This window comes from Babylonia areolata, chromosome 3, assembly GCF_041734735.1.
Source record: "Babylonia areolata isolate BAREFJ2019XMU chromosome 3, ASM4173473v1, whole genome shotgun sequence".
Lineage (NCBI taxonomy): Eukaryota > Metazoa > Mollusca > Gastropoda > Neogastropoda > Buccinidae > Babylonia > Babylonia areolata.
Window position 1 is genome coordinate 26,786,231 of NC_134878.1, and position 22,500 is coordinate 26,808,730.

Here is a 22,500-nt window from a genome sequence, read left to right on the forward strand (position 1 = left end):
TTCTCCTCTCACGTGTGACTTCACTTTGTTTATCCTTCCTCCACTTTGTTTATCCTTCCTCTACTCACGTGTGACTTCACTTTGTTCTCCTCTCACGTGTGACTTCACTTTGTTTATCCTTCCTCCACTCACGTGTGACTTCACTTTGTTTATTCTTCCTCCACTCACGTGTGACTTCACTTTGTTTATTCTTCCTCCACTCACGTGTGACTTCACGTTGTTTATCCTTCCTCCACTCACGTGTGACATCACGTTGTTTATCCTTCCTCCACTCACGTGTGACATCACGTTGTTTATCCTTCCTCCACTCACGTGTGACATCACGTTGTTTATCCTTCCTCCACTCACGTGTGACTTCACGTTGTTTATCCTTCCTCCACTCAGTTGTGACTTCACGTTGTTTATCCTTCCTCCACTCACGTGTGACTTCACTTTGTTCTCCACTCACGTGTGACATCACGTTGTTTATCCTTCCTCCACTCAGGTGTGACTTCACTTTGTTTATCCTTCCTCCACTCACGTGTGACTTCACTTTGTTTATTCTTCCTCCAGTCACGTGTGACTTCACGTTGTTTATCCTTCCTCCACTCACGTGTGACATCACGTTGTTTATCCTTCCTCCACTCACGTGTGACATCACGTTGTTTATCCTTCCTCCACTCACGTGTGACTTCACTTTGTTTATCCTTCCTCCACTCACGTGTGAAAATCGGTGGGTATCTGGGCTTCGCTTTCTTCGTTCGTGGGCAGCATCTCCCACGTACACCCGTATGTACACGGGTGGGCTTTTACGTGTATGACTGTTTTTACGGCCCCGCCATATCGGCAGCCATACTCCGTTTTCGGGGGTGTGCATGGCCGGTGAGTATGTTCTTGTTTCCATAACCCACCGAACGCTGACATGGATTACAGGATCTTTAACGTGCGTATTTGATCCTCTGCTTGCTGTATACACACGAAGGGGGCCGTTCAGGCACTAGCAGCGGGTCTGCACTTACGTTGACGAGGGAGATCGGGGAAAATCTCCACTCTTTACCCACCAGGCGCCCTTACCGAGATTCGAGCCTGGGACCCTCAGATTGAAAGTCCAACGGTTTAACCACCTGTCCGGGAAGGTTGACGGTGGATGGAAAGGATTGGGCCTCGCCTGCCTGTATGGCTGGCTCTAAAAACAGTGGATATGAACTGACTGCCCCGATGGCCGTGAAGGGGAAAATGGGACCTGGAAGTGTGGTACTAAAACTGATGGCTTGAGGACAGGCCCCAGTTCTTCTTCTTTGTGGTTTTTCTTTTTTTTTCTTCTTTTTTTTGTGTGTGTTTGTTGTTGTTGTTGTTGTTTGTTTTGGGGTTTTTTGTTCATGGTCGGGTATGTTTTGGTAGTGATATCATCATAGTCATTATTGTTCAGTTTTACACACACACACACACACACACACACACACACACACACACACACACACACACACACACACACACACACACACACACACACACACACACACTGTCACGCACACACACTGTCACACACACACACACTGTCACACACACACACACACACACACACACACACTGTCACGCACACACACTGTCACACACACACACACACACTGTCACACACACACACACACACACACACACACACACACACACACACACACACACACACACACTGTCACACACACTGTCACACACACACACACCAGATGTGGGGTAGTCATTCGGTCATTCGGATGAGACGATAAACCGATCCGTCGAGGTCCCGTGTGCAGCATGCATTAAGCGCACGTAAAAGAACCCATCGCAACAAAAAGGTTGTCCCTGGCAAAATTCTGTTGAAAAATCCATTTGGAAAGGAATACAAATAAACGTGCAGGCAGAAAAAAAAATACAAAAAAGGAGTGGCGCTGTCAGTGTAGCGACGCGCTCTCCCTGAGGAGAGCAGCCCAAATTTCACACAGAGAAATATGTTGTGACAAAAAAGAGTAATACAAATACAAATACAAATGGCGCACATGGATTTGACCTAGCGCAGTGACGCCTCCTTGAATAACTAAAACGAACTGTTGTGTTTGTTGTTGTTGACTGAACAACCTACCCATAGTTTAAATGCTGGGGGACAAAAATACCGACGGTGATTTTTTTTCAGATAGTCACCACGTGACGGTCTTGAACACGGCTACCGTCTTGTGTAAGTAGAGATGGGTTCTGTTCTGACACAAGCAATGCATGAGAGTTCGGAGTCGGCGAAAGTTTCCCCGGGGTTCGTCATGTCTGCATGTGAACTGGTTAGTGTTAACAGTGTGTGCGTGAAACTGAGTTCTGTCTGTTCTGCTTTGTTGCGTCGAAGTGTAACAGACAGTATGTTTGTGTGTGTGTGTGTGTGTGTGTGTGTGTGTGTGTGTGTGTGTGTGTGTGTGTGTGTGTGCCGTGTGTGTGTGTGTGTGCCGTGTGTTTGTGTGTGTGTGTGTGTGTGTGTGTGTGTGTGTGTGTGTGTGTGTGTTCTGTCAGTGTCAAGCCAATGTCCGTGGTTTTACTTATGTAGCGGGAAGTGTAGTCGGCCTTGCCAGTGTGTGGACTACAGTGCATGTGTAGCCTTCAGTGTGTAGCCTCCAGTGAGTCTGTAGCCTCCAGTGTATCAGTGTATGTAGCCAATACAGTGTGTGTGTAGCCTACAGTGTGTGTGTAGCATCCGGTGTGTGTGTAGCCTCCGATGTGTGTGTAGCATACAGCGTGTGTGTGTAGCATACAGCGTGTGTGTGTGTGTGTGTACCCCAAGTTCGGCGTTTGTGTAGCCTACAGTGTGTGTGTAGCCTACGGTGTTTATGTGTGTTTATGTTACAGTCTGTGTGCGTACGTCAGTGTGTGTGTGTGTGTGTGTGTGTGTGTGTAGCCTCCGGCGTGTGTGTAGCATACAGTGTGTGTGTAGCCTTCAGTGTGTGTGTGTGTGTGTGTGTGTGTGTGTGTGTGTGTGTGTGTGTGTGTGTGTGTGTGTGTGTGTGTGTGTAGCCTCCGGTGTGTGTGTAGCCTACAGTGTGTGTGTGTGTGTGTGTGTGTGTGTGTGTGTAGCAACCGGTGTGTGTGTAGCCTACAGTGTGTGTGTGTGTGTGTGTGTGTGTGTGTGTGTGTGTGTGTGTGTGTGTGTGTGTGTGTGTGTGTGTGTTTGCACAGTGAGTGTGTAGCCTTCAGTCAGTGTGTAGTTTCCAGTGTGTGTGTGTGTGTAGCCTTCAATCAGTGTGTACCTCCAGTGTATGTCAGTGTAGTGTTCAGTGTGTGTGTGTGTGTAGCTTCCAGTGTGTGTGTGTGTGTGTGTGTGTGTATCCGAGAGTGAGTGTGTATCCTACAATGTGTGTGTAGGGTTAATTCAGTGTGTACCTCCAGTGTGTGTGTGTGTGTGTGTGTGTAGCCTCCAGTGTGACCTCACTCTGTGTGCGTAGCCATTGTGCGGTATATATATAGTATTATCAATATTTTCATTAGAGAAAGAGACAGAGACAGAGAGAGCGTGTGTGGAAACCGAACATGTGGTTAGCCGCGACCTACCTGTAGGTTCTGCAGGTAAGATCATTCTGACAACATTGGTGGGTGCGACATACCAAACGTTCAAGGACTGTGGAAATTTTAGAATAATGTGCACTGATGCAGGGCCTACTAGTACGCATACTGATGTGCAAAATGCATGTGCATGCACACGGAGAGCGTGCATGCTCACACACGCGCGCGCACGCTCGAATGCACGAACGCACAGGCACGCACGCACACACACACACATACACATACGCACACACACACACACACACAAGCGCGCGCACGCGCGCACGCGCGCGCTACATAAATATAAGAACTCAGAACTAGGAAAAGAAATATGACCCGAGGGATCGACTGAGATAATGACAGACAGAAAAAACAAATGATTGTACAGATAAGGAACGACCACAGCCCACCTGTATTTTGGAGAGGAGGGCGGGGGGTGGGGGTGGGGGGCAGTGGATACATATTCACGGTGTCTAGGAGATGTCATGGTAGGTAGGAGGGGCCAAACCGCCTCCGCTTTTAACCTTCCCCTACCGTGCTCAGGCCTGTGGAAGATCCTCCTAAAGTTCGGCTGCCCAGAGAGCCAAATCCAGGTGATTGCGTCATTCCGCGATGGCATGCAGGCGAAAGTACAGGAAAATACTGACATGTCTGATCCGTTCCCTGTGGTAAATGGAGTGAAGCAGGGCTGCGTCCTGGCACCTACACTGTTCTCCATTCTCTTCTCTGCCATGCTGATTGACGCCTTCCAAGACTGCGACCAGGGCATCTACATTCAGTTTCGCACAGATGGCAAACTTTTCAACTTGCGGCGACTCCACGCCAGGTCCAGGGTATTTGAGGCACTGTTGAGAGAGTTCCTCTTCGCTGATGACTGCGCGCTTGCTGCACTCACCCATGGGGACATGCAGTGCATTATGGACAGTTTCTCAACCTCCTGCATGCGCTTTGGACTCACCATCAGCCTCAATCAGCTCGAGTCCATGTACCAACCAGCTAGCTCACAGAACGCCAGTGCCTTCCCCCCACCTGCAATCAAGATCAGTGACACAGAGATCAAGTCAGTCGACAAGTTTTGCTACCTGGGCAGCACCCTATGCAGCAACGGAGCCCTTGATGCAGAAGTGACGCTGCGCATCGCCAAGGCCAACTCCACCTTTGGCAGACTCAACAACAGGCTGTGGAACAACAAATGCATCAGGCTCAGCACCAAGATGAAAACCTACAGAGCTGTTGTGCTGACCACCTTGTTGTACTGCTGTGAAACATGGACGACGTATCGCCGTCACATTCAAGAACTTGAGCAGTTTCACCAGAGATGCCTCCGAAAGATCCTCTGCATAAAGTGGCAAGACAGGGTCTCCAACCTCCAGGTCCTAGAGAGGAGCGGCCTGCCCAGCATCGAAAGCCTGCTGATCCAGTGCCAGCTACGCTGGGACAGGACACGTTGTCCGCATGACAGACAGCAGGATCCCGAAGATGCTTTTGTATGGCCAGCTGAAGGAAGGCCTTCGCGAACTTGGAAGACCCTGCAAGCGCCTCAAGGACACCTTGAAGACAAACCTCAAATCCTGTGACATAGACATCGCTTCCTGGGAAAATGATGCCCTTGACCGCTCTCGCTGGAGGATGCTGTGCTCTAGTGGCATGAAGAAGTTTGAAAACAAGAGAACGCTGGCTATTAAGGAGAAGCGAGAGCGAAGGAAGCAGGGCTCAACTTCTGGAGACGTTTTCCCTTGCAACACCTGTGGGAAGTGATGCGCATCCAGAATCGGCCTCTTCTCCCATATGAGGACACACACCAACAGATAAGCCTGCCTGCCTACTCATCCGTCGGTCCGACGAAAGACTCCATCATCATCTGGCCGTACTCAGGCAGCCATTCACACCTGGGAGGAGTGAAGAAGATATGAGTAAAGTGCTTTCCAAAGGACACACCACGTAACGCAGCGAGCCTTGAACCCAGGTCACTGGTACGTGACCTGTATCTCAGCCTGTATCACAAGTGCACCGCCTCACCGACCTTTCCACCGACGGACGGCGCCACGTGTTGCAGTACGTTCTGTCTTTCGTCAGGCCTGTGTGTGTGTGTGTGTGTGTGTGTGTGTGTGTGTGTGTGTGTGTGTGTGTGTGTACAGTTATATTCGAGAGAGAGAGAGAGAGAGAGAGATCTACTTTCATCGCGTCTTTCTTCATCCAGAATATGATCTTTTCCGCCGTGTCTATGTTTCAACATCACACACACACACACACACACACACTCTCTCTCTCTCTCTCTCTCTCTCTCACACACACACACACACACACACACACACACACACACACACACACACACACACACACACCCACACACACACACACACACACACACACACACACACACACACACACACCGTGACACACGCACACACACACACACACACACACACACACACACACACTCACTCACACTGCTCGACTAGACATTTCACGGATTACAGGGTAGGGTTAATGACTGGTTATCGTGAGAAGACAGCGAAGGAAAGCACAGTTTGCCACTGGAGGGCGAGTCAGACCGTTAAACAAGGGTGACTTTCTTTCTGTCTGTGAAACAAGGCAAGGTGAGGCAAGAAGTTTATTTCACGTCCAGTCTGTGGATCCTAAAATAGCTCATGGGCAGCAGTCCAAAAATACACTGCCTGTAAATAAACAGCATTTTGACAATCATATTTAACTATATAAAAAAGAAAGAAGAAGAATCTGTGATAAATGTTCCTCAAAATGGCTTTAGTGAATAGTTCTCGTTATTTGTTTGTGCGTCCTTAGCGTGCCATAAAGCCCACCCAAACTCCGTTCAACTCCACAAACTCTTTCTGGGGGAAGACACAAAAGAATCAGTATTTCTAAAACTCAAATCATTTGTCTCCCCTGAGCGTATTTCTTTTCGACAGAAGTGTGTCTGTTTGAAAAAAGACTTGTTCTTATGCGTTTGCTTGCTTGGCCCGAGATGGCTTTTTATTTGTTTTGACGCCACTTTTTTTTTTTTTTTTAAGTCACTTTAGGTGTTCTTGTTGTGACGTCACTTCTTGGAGTTTGTTTTGACGTCACTCCTTTTTTGACGTCACTCTTTTGTTTTGCTTTGATGTCACTTTTGTGTTTGTTTTTAAGTCACTCTCTTTGTTCGCTTTGATGTCACTTTTGTGTGTTTGTTTTGACATCACTCTTTTTTGTTTGTTTTGACGTCACTCTAGTTGTTGTTTGACGTCATTTTTTGTTTGCATGCTGTGTGTAAAAGACGTGTGAACTATTTCAATGCCCTCGGTGCGGGAGGGGGAGGGGGTGCGGAGCACATGAAACAACTTGTGACTTCAGTGTCACATCTTGCCTTCCTCCAATGTTGCTGGCCTGTGTTTGAAGTTCAACACCCCCAGCTGCTGTCTCTCCCACCCCACCCCACCCCACCCCACTCCCAACTACCCTCACCCCTTAATCCTAGCACCAAACCAACCCCATCACCTGGACAGGACAAAGTTTGCCTGATAAATTCCACGACTCATTACGAGCAGTATCGTCGTATCAAATCATGCCTGATAGCTTCGACGATGACTTTCGCGAAACGTCATTTCTTATCGACTTCTTGAATTGAATAAGCCCTGGTGAAGGTATGTAACAGGTTCTTCCTGATTAAGTAACACCTCGGGTTGTGTGGAGTTGAAGGACCAGTGCGCGTTCGGTCAAGTGTTTGGTGGTGCTGGGAGCTGGAGTTATAAAAAGCAATCGCTTTCCTTGCTGCAGGACCAAGGATTCCCGCCTTCTCGATACGCCAGGACGTCCTACCCCGGCCGGACATACATCCAGGACTAAGCCACCCACCTCCAACAAAGGAAACCATCACCAGCTTTTTGCCAATAGGTTGTTTAACTCACTTCAAGCGCAGCAGACAAGTCACTTACTTCGACTCACTAAACTCCCAAGAACAACGAAACTACCGTAGCAAGACGTGCTCACCTTGACCTTAATCTCGCAGCTCCACCACAACCAGGGGGTCAGTACTGAAGTGATAAGATTCTGGACAGTGGGCGGAGGGTATACAGTACACTAACTGAATGAACTGTGTGTACTGAGCCAGCTGGACTGTTTAGTTGGGTCAGAGCCAGCGTGTGAAGAAGCTTCGAACGTGTTTCCTGCATGGGCTTCGGACAGTGGTACTGACAATTCGAAACAAGTCAGATCTCAAGTAAGTGGTGTGTGTGTGTGGCCTACAGTGTGTATGGTTGTGTGTGTGTGTGTGTGTGTGTGGAAAATCGAAGCAAGACAGCAAACTACAAGGATAACTGGAAATATCGCAAGTAGCCAAAGTTTTGTATAAACGTGTGTGTGTGAATGTATTTGATTTCTTTTCAGAACGGACGTCAGTGGCATTTCAACTGTTTGGGGATGGTTTTTTTTTCTGTTTATTTTGCTTTTTCACATGCTTTTATTGACTGGAAGCAAAATAGCGAACTAAACTCGCATTGTTTACACAAGGGATTCAACAGTGTTAGAAATCTTCATGTATAATACATTATTTAAGTGTATAGTTTTCCACATGATATACATACTTCTGTCAGTTACATGGTGGAAATAGTTTCGGTTAATGCAACAACAGTGTTGTCAGTTATACTCAGAATATGTTTATCATTAATGGGTTTTTTGTTGTTGTTTTTTTATTCCCTCTATTTTTTTCATGCAATCCATTTTTTTCTTTTTACTGTTTGTTAAATATGTAGCTGTTATGTTAAATGTGTTGCTTTCATTATGTATTGTAAAAAAAAAAAAAAAAAAAAAAAAAAAAAATTAAAGGGGGGGGTGTTGCGGGTGATTTTTTTTAACTCGTGCATGTACAAACAGAAGGGTCTGCAGACCGTAGACAGCACAGGGCCAAGAACTGCTCCAAACTAGAAAGTCTGTGTTGCTGGCCTTGATTTCTAAAGACAGCTCAGTATCAGTATCGGCTCAATATGTCGCCACAGATGTTATGATAATGGAGTCTGTTACTGATAAAGAAATGTGTATAAGAAACTATTTAACGATTTTGTTGTTGTTGTTGTTGCTTTATTAATATTCATGTGGGTAATTTGGTATCGGCATATCTTTTATGTGGGTAGTTTTATTGCTGTTCTTTCTCAAAGATGAACAAGTTTGAATGCAAAACAACATTCAGAGGGGGCAGTTTAGGTCAGAAAAGAACTTCTTTTTTTTTTAAATAAAGGTCACACGGTCCATCCCTCCAGAACGATTAACAGACCATACAGCTTACAGGCCAGGCCCCATCCTTTACAGTGTCCAGCATTCTTAGATCTATTCCTTGTGAACAGGATCATGTATGGAACAAAATGGCTCAGCTGGAGTGCAGCAGCAAACGACAACCGCGTCAGGGAAAAGGCTGCTCTTTCTCCAAAATCCTGCCTGTAGCGGTTTTCGAGAACTCTGAATGTTTGTGATCAGATTTAGTGTTCTTTGCGTTGTTGACAACACTTGCGCCCGCAGATATCATAAATGTCGTGAACATTGCAGAAAGAAATAAAGTAAGCTCTTTGGTTGGACTGGTGTTGTCAAACATCATGCTTAAAATTCTGTGTTACCCGTATATTTAATTGCACTCTGATGACAAATGTGGTGCGAATGATGGGAAACTGACTGTAAAATAGCAATAAGAACAGGGAACATACAGTTCTTTCAGAAGATATGGCCACATGCTGTTGGCTTGTTTCTGCAGAGAGTGCAATCTGGATTTTGCACCACAATTAGAATGCTACATTGGACTGGTGGAACGATTTATCAGCCCAAGGTACAACTTTACTGATGCCATCTCACACCCATTGCACTCTCTCTCTCTCTCTCTCTCTCTCTCTCTCTCAACACACAGGAGCTAAATGAAAAATGGTTTATAACCTGCGGATTTCAAGTCCATTCCCCATTCTTGGACACGAACTGTAAAATGGCCATAAACAATCGATTGTGGAATATTTAGTGGATTTATCTTTACATCTTCTGAATGATTGTTGTGTAATTAGAATCCCTGATATATCACAACATAAAGCAATAGCTACAGACCCATCTCTCATTTCCCCTGTTATTGCTTCAGATTGTGAGTGGGACACCAGCAAGGACACACTAGCCAGTGACATTTTACCGATTGTCATTACTATAAATGATAAAACAGTGGCATGTGACTTTGTAAAAGATAAGCTTCCAAACTATAATTCATAAAAGCTGACTGGACCAAATTTGAAAAAAAACAAAACAAAACAAACATCTTCTGTCGTTCTCTGTGCAGAAAATGTTGACAGCTCGTGCGCTGAATTCATGGAACCAGTTTTGTCTGTCGCCGACGCGAATATTCCTAACAGTATTGCAGTAAAAACAACACACACATTCGGGTAATGTTTGGTGGAAAGAATAAAGCAGCGAACAAGAAAAGAGCTTAAAAAAACCCCAAAAAACAACAACTACAATTTAGAGTGTATTACAAAGATCATGATGAAGAAAAAAAGCACTCACAAGAAAGGTAAAAAACAAAACAAAAAACAGTTGGATACTGGCACAAGCTAAGTACTGGGAAGATTTTTATAACAAAAATATGTCTGATAGTGAAGATATTCAGAAAGTCTGGAGAAAACCTATTCATATTGATTTTAAAAAAACAAAAACATCAGCTATTGAAAAATATTGAGAAATGTTTGCAGAACGCAGCTGTGCTGGTGGTTTGCCAGAGAAAGAAAGACGTTTTATAGAAAAAGGAAGCTGCAAAAGGAAACTCTAATGATCCTCAAATTAACAACAGTCATTATACAAACGCCCCATTAACTTTTCTAGAAAGAAGCTATCTCTTGCCTTGGGGGAAGATCTTCAGTGGTACCAGATGCCCCCTCCAAATGTTAAAACATTTACCTGAAAATATCCTTTGATTTCTACTCAGTCATATTCAGTGTTGTTGGTCTAAAGGAATTTTGCCGTCTTTATGGAAACACTGGACGGCGGTTCCTTCCTCAAACAAGACAGCCCCCAAACCGAAAAAAAGCAATTACTTGCCCTGACTTCCTATGTTGGAAGGTTAATGGAAAGAATTATACTGAACAGATTCCTCCATTGCTGTGAAAAAATGATAAAATTCCAATAAATCAAGAAAAGGGAGACCAGCAGCAAAGAAAAAAAATGTGTTCGCCATTTTCTTTCGCATTAAAAAAGCATATGATCAAGTAAGGCAATCACGGCTACTCTTTGGAATAAAATCCACTGGTTTATCAGGTTGCATATCTAGCTAAATAAAAGCTTTTCTTTAGCAAGAGTACCAAACAAAAGTAGAAAATATACTCTAATTCCAGATCACTTGACATGGGGATCCCACAAGGATCAGTAACAGCACCAGTACTTTTCAGCATCCTGACTTACGATCTTTCACAGTCTTTGTCGTCTAATGTTGAAAAGTTGAAGTATGCAGAAGATATCTGCTTATGGATGAAACTGACGATGAAAAGGCACACTCCCATTAGATCAGCAAATCATGCACACAGACTACAACGATGAAAAAGCACATTCCCATTAGATCAACAAATCATGCACACATGACTACAACTGTCAAGAAGAACTGAACTCCCCACTCCACTGAAACGCTCGCTATCGAAGTGGGAATGAAAGCAGGGAGTTCAAGTGTGCCTGTGAAGCAGTATAATTCTTCTCGGGGAGAAATTGGCACGTACATACACCCCTCAGCCCCCTCCAACCCTCCTCCCTCCCCCCACCTACACACACACAAACACAAAGATATGACCTCTTTTCTCTCCCCCAACCCACCCCTCACTTCACACAATCACCAGCCAAGGATCTGCACTCAATAGACCACAACAGCTGCCGGCTGCTAGCTGAAAGAATCATAGTTTTTTTACACAGGGACATTTTAGCCGCGTCACAAGGGGTTGTGTTGTGTTGAGTTGTGTTGTGCTATAACTGTACTGTGCTGTGCTGTGATGTACTATATTGTGGTTTATTGCACTGCATTATATTGTATTATAACTGTGCTGTACTGTGTGGTGCTGTGCTGTGTTATGTTGTACTATGTTGTAGTGTATTGCATTGCATTATATTGTATTATAACTGTGCTGTGCTGTGCTGTCCTGCATTGCATTGCATTATATTGTATTATAACTGTGCTGTGATGTGTTGTGTTGTTCTGTGTTACGTTGTGTTGTGTTGTGCAGTGTAGTGTTCCATTGTATTATACTGTACTGTACTGTGCTGTATTATTATACCATATTGTATTATAACAGTGCTGTGCTGCACTCTGCTGTCTTGTGTTGCGTTGTAACTGTACTGTGCTGTGTTGTGCTGTGATGTGCTATGCCTTGCTGTGCTGTGCCTTGCTGTGCTGTGCTGTGCTGTGCTGTGCTGTGCTGTGCTGTGCCTTGCTGTGCTGTGCTGTGCTGTGCTCTGTTGTAGTGTGTTACATCGCATCATATTGTATTGTAACTGTATTGTGCTGTGCTGTAGTGCTGTGTTGTGCTGTGTTGTGTTACACTACATTCAATGTGTAGAATTCGCGGAGACCACGTCGCCACAGTGCAGCGCCACCCATTTCTTCCTCCTCTTTATTCTGTCTGCAAGTGTCGTACTTGTTTTACTACCAAAGTACTACACTATTTTGTTGCCGTGGGTTCCATCACGCGTGCTAAATGCGTGCTACACACAGGACCTCGGTTTGTCATCTCCTCCAAATGACCAGCAGCCAGACCATCACCCACGGTCTGGTGGAGGGGGAGTAAAGAAAGAAAGAATCCAGTCCATATATAAAGGACTAGAACCCGTGGACATTAGCTAGCTCCCTAGGCGGGTGCTTTACCGGTGGGCCACCATACACGTTTTCATTCTTCCTGAGGTGAAGTCGGCATGTATGAACCGCAGCACACGATCTGTTTACAGCCCTATGGGGTGGGGGGGGGGGGGGGAGAGGGGGGGGGGGCTCCACCTGTGATCAATGGTCGAGTGTGCCAGCTTGCTGGCGGGCCGTCAGTTCGTGCCAAAATAGGCTGGTGACCAGTCAGTTTTAACTCACTCAGGACGGGCAGTTTTTTCCCGTTTCTCCCCTCCCCCTCCCCGACTCCCCGCCCCCTCGCCTGAATGGCCCAGCTTATTGCTTTCGTGAAATGCACTGTTCTTCAACTGCAAAGTGAGAACCCCACCCACTGTCTATCATTAATTCTAATGACGTCAGCAGCGGTGAAACGCTATCACCGTCGCCGTCTCTTGTCATTTGTTTTAAAAGGGTTAAACAAGATTGAGTCTACCACGCCTCTTTTGTCGTTGGTAAGGAGAGAGTTAACTGATCTTTCAATTAGACCAGCTCCTGGCTGGTACATGAAGTGATTTGGGAGAGAGTTAACTGACCTTTCAATTATACCAGGTCCTACCTGGTATATGAAGTGATTAGGGAGAGAGTTAATTGATCTTTCAATTATACCAGGTCCTGCCTGGTATATGAAGTGATTAGGGAGAGAGTTAATTGATCTTTCATTTACACCAGGTCCTGCCTGGTACATGACGTGACTAGGGGGGCAGTGACAGGGAACCACGTCAAAAAATACAATCCATCATCCTGTAGACATTTCTTGCGTGTCCTATATAATTGTTGTTTTTTTATCGCTTTGTTTCAGGAGCCCAGGTCAAAGCACGGAAACTGACTCCTCTCCCTCGGTCATCAGTTCACTGATCGATCAACTAAATCAAATCAGTCACCGATCCATCGAAACAACAACAAAAAACAGCAGCAGCAGCAGCAGTTACAACAACAACAGCAACAGCAAAGACCAAGAACCACCACCATGTCCCTTCTAGAACTGTCCATTCCCACAGCAATCCTTCTAACAGTCTCAACTTGCCTCTACCTTCTATGGCGGAAATACTCCTCTTCCTCCCCCCTGTCCCACCTGCCCGTACCCCCAGGACCCAGCTGGGTGACAGCCACGTGGTCACTGGTCCGGGGAATCTGCTCCGGCTACTTCCATCTGGAGGTTGGGAAGTGGGGGAAGGGGCGGGGGCCGGGGGGGAGGGTGCAGCCCGTCACGTGCTGCAGCAGTCTGGCGGGCAGCTTCGTGTCGCTCAACACGGCCCAGGTGGTGCGGGAGGTGCTTACAGGGACACACTCAGAGGACCTCGTCAACGATCGTCCCCCGACCTTCATCGGCCCGTTCCTCTTCTACGGGCCTAAGGTATAGGGATGGTGTGTGTGTGGGTGGGGGGGGGAGGGGGGGAGTGAGGGTAGGGGGGATTGGCGGTGGGCAAGGGGGGTGGATGGGTATGTGTTGTGAGTGTAGGTGGGAGTGATGGTTGGGTAGAGTTGTGTGTGTGTGTGTGTGTGTGTGTGTGTGTGTGTTGTGGACGGGTTGGAGTGCGAGCGGAAGAGTTTTGTGTGTGTGGAGGGGAATGCGGGTGTTGTGTGTGTGAATGTGTGTAGGGGAGTGTTGTGTGTGCGTGCGTGTATGTTATCATTTGTTTTAGGGGATAGGTTAATCATAGTGATGTGTAAAGATAAATTTATGATGTGTTTTTAGTCCTAACCCGAAAGACTCTGGGACTTGTCGTGTCGTAGAGAGTATGGTAGAGAATTCCAGAACTTATCAGCCGAGAAGGAAAAGGCTCGTCGCCGTGCTGTTTGGGTTTGGAAGCAGAAAGAGCCTGGTATCCTGCAGGGAATATATTTTGAGCAGAGCTTGTGGTAACTCTGAAGCAGAGACAGGAGCACTCGTGTTTTATAGCAAAGTTTTATACAGTTTAAAAGCGACTAATCTCGACGTGTCGCACTCTACTTCAGTAAAGCATTTGTCACGTACCTGGCAAAAGAAAACCACAAGAAAGGAACTGCATGATTAAATTTCTAGCTGTGGGATCAAGTGCACAGTCAACAAGTACACCAAGAACTCTTCACACTAACCATGTAATTCATTCTTGATGGAGATGAACAGAGGGAAGTCGTGAAGGTGTTCCACAGGGGTTGGTTCTTGGTCTGTGATTACTCTGCTTTAAAAAAAAAAATACATTATAACCCGTCATAAAACCACACCGACTAGGTCATAAAATTATGTTTATTCATTCGTTCCATGACACGCACGTGTTTTCAATGGCTTTTGTTATCAGTGTGTTCTTGAATGACACACGTGTAACGTCTTCAAAACAAACAGATGTCCAGCATGTGTCAAGTTCAGTTCAAGGTGACCTGGGACTCCGTGTGGTTCCTGAGTACACATGGCACACGTTGTGCTGATCCATTGTTATCAGGGGCAGACAGTTTGAAAGGCCGTGACGTAAACAGTGTGAGGGGTAAAGATGAGGAAAAAGAGAATTTTCAACATGTGGGGGTGGGAGAGGGCTGGGGGGGTGGGGGGGGGGAGCTGAGTGATAAATGTATTTGGGGCCTGTTTGTTTTGAGTTTGGAAAGTCACGATACGCTTGTTTCTCTCTCTCTCTCTCTCTCTCTCTCTCTCTCTCTCTCTCTCTCTCTCTGTCTGTCTGTCCGTCTCTGTCTGTCCTGTCTCTCTCTGTCTCTGTTTTTCTCTCTTTCACACTCTCACTTCCTCCCTTCCCCCCCCCCCCCTCTCTCTCCATTTTTCTTTCTCCATTTCTTCCATCCTTATGATACCCCTCGTCGTTTTCTGCCCTTCCTTCCCAGCACAACGGCAATAAAAGTAGCCATCATCCCCACGTTCTGGAGTGTGCGTTTCTTTTGTATGTATGTGTGTGTGTGTGTGTGTGTGTGTGTGTATATATATATATATATAGAGAGAGAGAGAGAGAGAGAGATTAACAGGATATATGTAATATGTATGTATACATATATATATAGGGAGAGATTGATAGAGAGATAGATATATGCATACATACAAACAGAGAGAGAGAGAGAGAGATGCTTTAACAGTAGTAATAGTTGTTGTTGTTAATGTTGTAGCAATACGAATTCATTTCCTCCACACCCATCCTTATTTTTTCCTCTTGTTGTTCAACAGGACGTAGCCATGGCCTCCATGTCGCCATCTTGGGGTGCCCAGCGCAAGATGTTCCACTCCTCGCTGCGACTCTACGGGGACGGTGTGCACAGGTTCGAGTCCACGGTGCAAGGGGAGCTGAGCAGATTGATAGAGGAACTGGAGGAGGTGGAGGGCAGCGACATCTGTATCGAGGACTACATGTCCGACACTCTGCTCAGCATCCTCGTCATTCTGGTCAGTTCTTTCATGGTGATGCTGTTCGTTGATGCTCTGGTTTTGCTGCTGTACGGTGGTGATGGTGTTCTTGTTACTGTTCGTTGGTGATGATGTTCGTTGGTGATGATGTTCGTTGGTGATGATGTTCGTCGGTGATGGTGTTTTTGTTACTGTTCGTTGGTGATGATGGTCGTTGGTGATGATGTTCGTTGGTGATGGTGTTTTTGTTACTGTTCGTTGGTGATGATGTTCGTTGGTGATGGTGTTTTTGTTACTGTTCGTTGGTGATGATGTTCGTTGGTGATGGTGTTTTTGTTAGTTACTGTTCGTTGGTGATGATGTTTGTTGGTGATGATGTTCGTTGGTGATGGTGTTGGTTGGTGATGGTGTTTTTGTTACTGTTCGTTGGTGATGATGTTTGTTGGTGATGATGTTCGTTAGTGATGATGTTCGTCGGTGATGGTGTTTTTGTTACTGTTCGTTGGTGATGATGTTCGTTGGTGATGGTGTTTTTGTTAGTTACTGTTCGTTAGTGATGTTGTTCGTTGTGATGGTGTTCGTTGGTGATGGTGTTTTTGTTACTGTTCGTTGGTGATGATGTTCGTTGGTGATGGTGTTTTGTTACTGTTCGTTGGTGATGATGTTCGTTGGTGATGATGTTCGTTGGTGATGATGTTCGTTGGTGATGATGTTCGTTAGTGATGATGTTCGTCGGTGATGGTGTTTTTGTTACTGTTCGTTGGTGATGATGTTCGTTGGTGATGGTGTTTTTGTTAGTTACTGTTCGTTAGTGATGTTGTTCGTTGGTGATGGTGTTCGTTGGTGATGGTGTTTTTGTTACTGTTCGTTGGTGATGATGTTCGTTGGTGATGGTGTTTTTGTTACTGTTCGTTGGTGATGATGTTCGTTGGTGATGATGTTTTTGTTACTGTTCGTTGGTGATGCTTTTCGTTGGTGATGAAATTCGTTGGTGATGATGTTCGTTCATGATGTTGTTCTGGTGGTGATGATGATCGGTGATGATGTTGTTGTAGCTGTTCCGGCGCGGTCGTGTTTACTCCTGTTGCGGTTGTCGTTGGTGTTGTTGTTGTTACGGTTGTTGTTGTGGTGGTTGTGGTTGTTGTTACTGCTTCTGCTGTTGCCTTGTTGTTGTGGTGGAAGTAGAATGATCGTGGTGGCTGTAGCTTTGTTTTTGTTGTGATTGAAGCATGGTTACTGTTGTTGCATTGCATTGCATTGCATTGTATTGGATTGTTTACTATTGTGTCTTTGTGTATTGTACAAATTACGTTTTTGTCGCAGCAGATTTCTGCCTGTGAAATTCGGACTGCTCTCCCCATTTCCATTCTTTCCCTCACCAGATAACAGGGGGAATGGGGTGGTGGTGGGGTGGGTGGAGGGGGGGAGGCGTACAGTGAAAAACTCGGACAACACAGCACAACACAGCACAGCGCAGCACAACACAGCACATGACAACACAACACAGCACAGCGCAGCACAGCACAACACAGCAGAGCACAGGATGGCACAGCACAGCACGGCACGGCACGGCACGGCACAGGACAGCACAGCACAACACAACACAACACGACACAGCACGGCACAACACATCACAGCACAGTACAACCCAACCCAACACACTATTCAAACCAAGAGACATTATTGTCTGTTTCAAGCAACACAATACAGTACAAATACAGTACATTACAGCATAGCACAGCAGAACACTACACTGCACTACAGTTCACTACCTTCACCTTCACCTTTACCTTCACCTATCCCATAAACCAGTGGATGGTCGTTGGGGCACCGCAGATGATTTCCAGACCAGTTCTCTCCATCAGATCCTGTCTCCTTGCGGCTCTCAGGGAAAATCTAGGAACTATTCAGATCAGTCCATTCCTACACTACACTAAAGCACAATAACTGTCCCTTCAAGTCAGTCCATTAATACACTGCACCACAGCACAATAGCTGTCCCTTCAGGTCAGTCCATTAATACACCACACCACAGCACAATAGCTGTCCCTTCAGGTCAGTCCATTAATACACCACACCACAGCACAATAGCTGTCCCTTCAGGTCAGTCCATTAATACACCACACCACAGCACAATAGCTGTCCCTTCAGGTCAGTTCATTAATACACCACACCACAGCACAATAGCTGTCCCTTCAGGTCAGTCCATTAATACACCACACCACAGCACAATAGCTGTCCCTTCAGGTCAGTTCATTAATACACCACATAACACAATAACTGTCCCTTCAGGTCAGTCCATTCCTACACCACACCACAGCACAATAACTGTCCCTTCAGGTCAGTCCATTCCTACATCACACCACAGCATAATAACTGTCCCTTCAGGTCAGTTCATTCCTACACTGCACCACAGCATAATAACTGTCCGTTCAGGTAGTCCATTAATACACTGCACCACAGCACAATAACTGTCCCTTCAGGTCAGTCCATTAATACACCACACCACAGCACAATAACTGTCCGTTCAGGTAGTCCATTAATACACTGCACAACACCACATTAACTGTCCCTTCAGATCAATCCATTCCTACACTACACCACAGCACAATAACTGCCCCTTCAGATCAGTTCATTAATACACTACACCACAGCACAATAACTGTCCCTTCAGGTCAGTCCATTTACACACCGCACCACAGCACAATAACTGTCCTTTTAGGTCAGTTCATTCCTACGCCACACCACAGCACAATAACTGTCCGTTCAGGTCAGTCCATTCCTACACCACACCCCAGCACAATAACTGTCCCTTCAGGTCAGTCGATTAATACACTGCACCACGGCACAATAATTGTCCGTTCAGGTCAGTCCATTAATACACCACACCACAGCACAATAACTGTCCCTTCAGGTCAGTCCATTAATATACCACACCCCAGCACAATAACTGTCCCTTCAGGTCAGTCCATTAATACACCACACCACAACACAATAGCTGTCCCTTCAGGTCAGTCCATTCCTACACTACACCACAGCACAATAACTGTGCCTTCAGGTCAGTCCATTAATACACTGCACCACAGCACAATACCTGTCCCTCTCTGACCATCCCATCCTTGCCCCCCTCCAGATGACCGGGAAGCGCCCTGCCAAGAACTCGGACATGGTGAAGGCCATGCGACAGCTGGACCGCACTATCAGTCGGATGGGCACACCCTCTGTTGACGTCATCCTGCAGTACTTCCCCGTCATGCGCTACCTGCCGGGCTGGTTCAGAAACATGTGCTCCTCGGCGCTACGCTATAGGGACCAGCTGGTGGAGACGTTGTTCCAGCACTCCAAGGTATCCTGGTTGGGGCTGCTGGGGAGGGAGTCTTTCGCCATCTTCTCCTTCTTCTTCTATAATTCGTTCGTGGGCTGCAACTCCCACCTGCACTCGTATGTACACGGCTGGGCTGTTACGTGTATGACCGTTTTTACCCCCACCATGTACGCAGCCATACTCCGCTTTCGGGGATGTGCATGCTGGGTATGCTCTTGTTTCCATAACCCACTAAACGCTGTCATGGATTTCAGGATCTTTAACGTGCGTATTTGATCTTCTGCTTGTGTACACACACGAAGGGGGTTCAGGCACAAGCAGGTCTGTACATATGTTGACCTTGGATATCGGAAAAAAATCTCCACCTTTTACCCACCAGGCGACGTTGCCGAGATTCGAACCCGGGACCCTCAGATTGAAAGTGGTACGCTTTAACCACCCGGCTATTGCGCCAGTCAATTTTTAGCTTTTTCGGTCTAGCCTGAATGCTTCGCACATCAACAACAACAACAACAACAACAACAACAAAAAAAAAAAAAAAGGGTGGGGGGAGGGGGGGATCCAAACACAAGAAACATTCACACAAGAGCAGACATGCTTTTTGTTGTTGTGGAGAAGCATTAAGCATTGCACCGTGTGCTGTTGATCATGCTGTGGTTCTTCCCTCAACGCTGGGGAAGCCGAGGGGTGGGGGGTGGGAGGGGGGGGCGGGGAGTACTGTTTCATTGTAAAATAGTATCCCTCAGCTGCTGGAAATTCTGTGCTGAAATATTCTTCTTTTCTATCGCTCTCTATCGCTGTCGGCGATGATGTTGACGACGACGACGATAATGATGAATGATGATGTCTTTGCTGTGCATTCCACAATGTTGGCAGAACACCCCATGGAAATAATGGACATGATGGTGATAATGATGATGGTGATGATGCTGATGATTGTGCTGGTGAAGATGATTATGATGGTGAGGATGATGAAGATGGTGATGCTTGTGACGATGACCTAATGGTGATGATGATGGTCATGATGGTATGACGTCGTCGTCGTCGACAACGACGATGATGGTGATGATGATGATAATGATGATGATGATGATGGTGACGACAGTGACGGTAATAATACATTACAAATGTTCTTGGGGGATCTCAAGCAGGCATATGAAGTGAACAAGTATACTTTTAACATAACTATGTGACATCGCAAATTCGTACAAAAATGGTCTCTATATACATGTTCAATACAAGATTAAGCTGTATAATGTCACCAGGAAATTTTGTTATTGAATATGCACTTTTCTGATTACATTATGTTTTTGTGGACTTGTCAGTATTCAGAACATCACTATGTCTTTACCCTGTACCTTCTAATGCACACAGTATATACATTTTGTCTCTGTAAACCTTTGTCAGCATAAAAACATGTTGGGGCAAAAACATGACAGAAATAATGACAACATGATGACAACGACGACGAAGATGATGGCGATGATGATGATGATGACGACGGAGACGATGATGATGATGATGATGATGATGATGATGATGACAACGACGATGGATAATGATAATGATGATAATGATGATGATGACGACGGAGACGATGATGATGACGACGACGACGACAAAGATGATGATGATGACGACGACGGAGACGAAGATGATGATGATGATGATAACGACGACGAAGATGATGATGATGACGATGACGACGATGACGATGTATACAGGCCACTGTGACGGCCGGACACCCCCGGGGCATCGTGGACGTGATGGTTCTGGCCCAGCAGTCTGGGGCCTTCCACGTCACTGATGACCACGTCAAGGGGCTGATCCTGGACATCGTGGTGGGAGGTCAGCACTGCTAGTGCTGCTGCTGCTGATTATTAGCTACTGCTGCTGCTGTTGTTCTTAGTACTGCTCTTGCTGCTGCTGTTGTTGCTGTTGATGTTAGTATTTGTGCTACTTCTGCTATTCTCTATTATATTAGTACGTGTGGTACTTCTGCTATTTTCTATTATCACTGGTGTTGCCGCCGCTGCTGTTCCAACTATTATTGCTGCTGCAGTTGCTGCTACTGCATATACTGAAACTTATCTTTGTATAACTGGAAATCACAGCGATCCGTGTTTTTTTTTCTCGCGTCAACATTAGAAAACTGGTGTGAATGTTTAAAAAAAACCCAAAAAAACACGGCTTAGTTCTACAGGTCCATAACTGAGAGTATACTGACTTTTTTTTTTTAATTTCCAACTTGACATGGCTGCACCACACATAGAGAAAAGTCTGTCTTGGACAGAACAGTTTGAAGCGGCCTCCAACGTTACAGGCTATAATTTACCTTCACTGGAAATGCTGAACAGGCAACCAGTAATCGACAGTGCTACTTATGTCATGGTATAAACTGATAAATATATTAAAAGTCCAATAGACTTTTACGGACTTTGGGGTAAGGGATGCATATTCACCATGTCCAGGGCTCAGCATGGGAAGGCGGGGCCCAATCCACTCCTTCCGCCGTTTAAACCATTTCCGGCCAAATTCAGATGTCCATTCACATATACTCCAATCTGTCTCTCTGTGTGTGTCTGTGTGTCTGTCTGTGTCCATCTGTCTGTCTGTCTGTCTCTCTCTCTCTTCCCTCAGCAAAACCATGCCACGAGTGTGTGTTGTGACAGGCTACGTGACGTCACTGACGTCGTTCCTGAGCACAGTGTTGGTGCTGTTGAACCACCCCCATGTTGCACGTGCCATCCAGCAGGAGATTGACAGTGCGGTGGGGCAGAGGACTCCCACTATTGACGACCGCAAACATCTCCATTACACCGTGAGTGGTCGGTCTGCAACATTATTGTGAGGGTGGGGGAGTGGGAGGGTAGGACAACATCATTGTGAGGGTGGGGGAGTGGGCGGTTAGGACAGTGAGGGCTGTAAGGGAACAGAACATTAATGTTAAAGGCCACCAAGCCTTTTTAAGGCCGTACTGGCAGTGAATTTGTGACATGTATCCACTGTGTCTAAGGCTCTATGTAGCAGGGCTGGGGAAGTGCAAGTGTTAATCTCTCTCACAATCATGACAAAAAATAACTATATGAACACAACCATGATTTAGAACAATTATTTGTTGTTGCTGTTGTTGCTGCATGACAATGGTTCAGAGACCATTCTTGACCGTGTTGGATGTCATGAAAGAGTGATGATGACGATGTCAATAGGAGGCAACTCTGTTGGAAGTGCTGAGGTACATGCGGTTCTTCCCCTTGGGTCTTCCCCACTTCTGCCATCAGGACATTGAGGTCAATGGCTACCGCATTCCCAAGGACTCCTTGGTGAGGGCTCTGTTCGTTTCGTTGTTGGTTTAAACAAAAGTTTAACTGGAACTCTTTGAAGTACAAAATGTGGAGGAGGAGAACGAATTTTGTTTGTACCATCACGCATACTGGTCACTGCGCTGTGGAC

General features: G+C 46.0%; 1 protein-coding gene across 5 annotated transcripts in view; it reads left to right on the forward strand.

Moving 5' to 3' along the window:
- The first annotated feature begins 2,147 nt into the window (after positions 1–2,147).
- The window catches only part of LOC143280532 (cytochrome P450 2B19-like), a 29,762-nt gene continuing 9,409 nt past the window's right edge, over positions 2,148–22,500 (forward strand). Inside the window, exons 1-8 of one of the 5 annotated variants that reach the window (XM_076585215.1) lie at positions 3,514–3,555; positions 7,306–7,747; positions 13,200–13,754; positions 15,546–15,761; positions 18,856–19,068; positions 20,772–20,895; positions 21,720–21,868; positions 22,257–22,370. In XM_076585215.1, the coding sequence (XP_076441330.1) occupies positions 13,368–13,754; positions 15,546–15,761; positions 18,856–19,068; positions 20,772–20,895; positions 21,720–21,868; positions 22,257–22,370 (1,203 nt within the window). In that variant the 5' untranslated portion in view covers positions 3,514–3,555; positions 7,306–7,747; positions 13,200–13,367. Of the gene's footprint in view, positions 2,286–3,513; positions 3,556–5,396; positions 5,587–7,305; positions 7,748–11,376; positions 11,468–12,551; positions 12,853–13,199; positions 13,755–15,545; positions 15,762–18,855; positions 19,069–20,771; positions 20,896–21,719; positions 21,869–22,256; positions 22,371–22,500 lie in introns of those variants that run through there. The other 4 variants (XM_076585214.1, XM_076585216.1, XM_076585217.1 and 1 more) reach the window with 4 other exon arrangements.